The sequence below is a fragment of the Austrofundulus limnaeus genome, unplaced genomic scaffold (assembly GCF_001266775.1).
Source record: "Austrofundulus limnaeus strain Quisiro unplaced genomic scaffold, Austrofundulus_limnaeus-1.0 Scaffold403, whole genome shotgun sequence".
Taxonomy (NCBI): Eukaryota; Metazoa; Chordata; class Actinopteri; order Cyprinodontiformes; family Rivulidae; genus Austrofundulus; species Austrofundulus limnaeus.
This window is the reverse complement of record NW_013952805.1, coordinates 384,658-386,826: the sequence shown is the minus strand read 5'-3', so window position 1 is coordinate 386,826 and position 2,169 is coordinate 384,658. Positions and strand designations below refer to the sequence as shown.

The following is a 2,169-nucleotide window of genomic DNA, read 5'->3' as shown; positions in this document are numbered from 1 at the left end:
TTGTCATTAGTGATTATCTCAATTTCGGCTAAAAGAATTGACAAAATCCTACACACTGTGCCTTTAATGAAATTAATAAACTTTTGAATTGAATTGAACTGAATTGAACAGAACTGAATAAAATAAAAATGCAGTTTGTTGTATCATTACGCTGTGAGCTTATGAAAACAACTGGGTTGCCTTTAGGGCCTCAGATATCAAATTTCAAAGAAATAATGCATGTGTGTTGGATTATTTTAGATTTAAAGGGTTTGTTATTAAAGGGGGGGTATTGTGTATTTTCACAATCAAGTAATTATGTTATGAAAAAGCTAATATCAAAAATAAATTTGACTTTACATCATAATCCGTCTAAACGTCTTGAAATTGGCCTCTGATGATTTGAGAACCTCCTACCATTTCCCACACTCCCACTTAAGTATGTTTTCAAACAATGCTTTGGGGGAGGAGCTTTGTGTAAATAGGTGGAGCTTTGTATTAGCAGTTCCACATGGCTCCCACAGGAGATTCGAGGATTTCTCAAACAGGGATGACATTATGACAGGATGCAAAGCTAAAAAATAAAAAAAGGTTGATTTTGGACAATACACCCCCTCTTTAATGATTAAATCTTTGCCATAATACCAGGATAAAACTAAAACTGAATCAAGCTGAATTCAGAAAACCTGTTGAATTACTCAAATAAAATCAACATGGATCCCTCCAGGGGTCAAGATGCTTAACCGTTCCAACAGAGAGAGCCTTTACATTTTCAGTTTCCTTCAGTAACTTTACTGTAATTGCTCCAACCATCTGCCTCAGAGTTAGAATGTACTGACTGTTAAAAAGCTAATCTATTTCACATTAAAATGTTCGACTTTACTCTGAAGGTTTTGAATTAAAGACGTTTACAGTCTACTCTGTTTCTTCGACTGGATATGATCTAATTTGCAACAGGGCTGTACGTAAAACGGAGTAAAGACAGATCAGAAGTCATTTCGGTTCAGGTTCCAGTAATACTCACAGCTTTAATGCCTTATCCTCCCAAAGATGACATAACCCCGCATATTTCCAGTCAGTTTTAAAGGTTTCGACTTTGGAAACAAATTCGTACTCAATGATAAGTTGAACCTGGAAATTGATTTCAAATCCAGTAAAACCTGATCTAAAGGTTGATTAATGGCAACAGAAATCTAAAGCCTGAGTGATGAACAGATTCCACAGAAACTCACCTTCGGTCCATACAAGCCCATCGCCCCTGGGAAACCCTGGTCACCACCATCCCCCTGAGGAGCAGAAGAGAAGAACACGGTGATCCAGCAAATGAATCGTGTCATGTAAAATATTTCAACGTACTAGGGAAAAGAATCAGTGCTAACCTGTTGCCCTTTAGGTCCCGGGTCTCCTGGTTTTCCAGGCATTCCCATCACGCCGACAGAGCCTCTCTTTCCTGCCGGACCAGTCTGGCCCGGCAAGCCTCTCTCTCCCTGGAAAAAAGACGAATATCTTTCTCACATCATGTTCACCACAACCTCTGCGGAGACTCTTCCACAGACCGTTTAAAGCCAACAAGCTACTGGTTCATGAACCCCTCACAGACCTCCTGCCTGTGGTCCCTCCTGATTGCTTTCATTGTGGCCACTAATCAAGACTAACGAGGGTTTAACTTCCAAGCCTGGTGGGCTTGAGGTTTGAGCTCATTAACTTACATCACTTGAAAGTCTCAAAATCTGATTTAACTGTCAAACTGTCCAAACTAAATAAATGCTGACATGTCAATTTCTAAATTATGACCTAACCAGAATGTAACTTTAAACCCTAAGAGTGCTGAAAACTTTGTAATATCATAGAAATAAATACAGATTTCCCATGTTTCTAGAAAATCATAGTTTATCATTTATATACTATTGGCAAAATTATGCAAAAAAGAGTCTGACAACTCACTGTTTATTTGATCAAACTTTACAAACTACTGCACTGGATAATGAGGTTATTGTAGGAGAGGTTGTGAGAAAATTCTACAGATTTTATTTTTTTTATGATGGCCTCCCTTCTCCCCCTTTAGCCATCCTCTCCAAACCATTATTATGTTTTTTTAAATAATAATAGGAGAAAAAAAGAAAAAAGTGAAATGCATTGAGAAAGACTGAAAAAGAGATTACAAGATATGTAAATTATATGTTGAGAAAA

The 2,169-nt window shown here is 37.5% G+C and overlaps 1 protein-coding gene across 1 annotated transcript in view; it reads right to left on the bottom strand.

Moving 5' to 3' along the window:
- col27a1b (collagen, type XXVII, alpha 1b) overlaps positions 1-2,169 on the bottom strand; it is a gene marked incomplete at its 5' end in the record, with an annotated part of 91,702 nt that overhangs the window by 11,284 nt on the left and 78,249 nt on the right. The window contains 2 exon segments of the mRNA XM_014024015.1: positions 1,212-1,265; positions 1,359-1,466. Coding sequence (XP_013879469.1) covers positions 1,212-1,265; positions 1,359-1,466 — 162 coding nt within the window.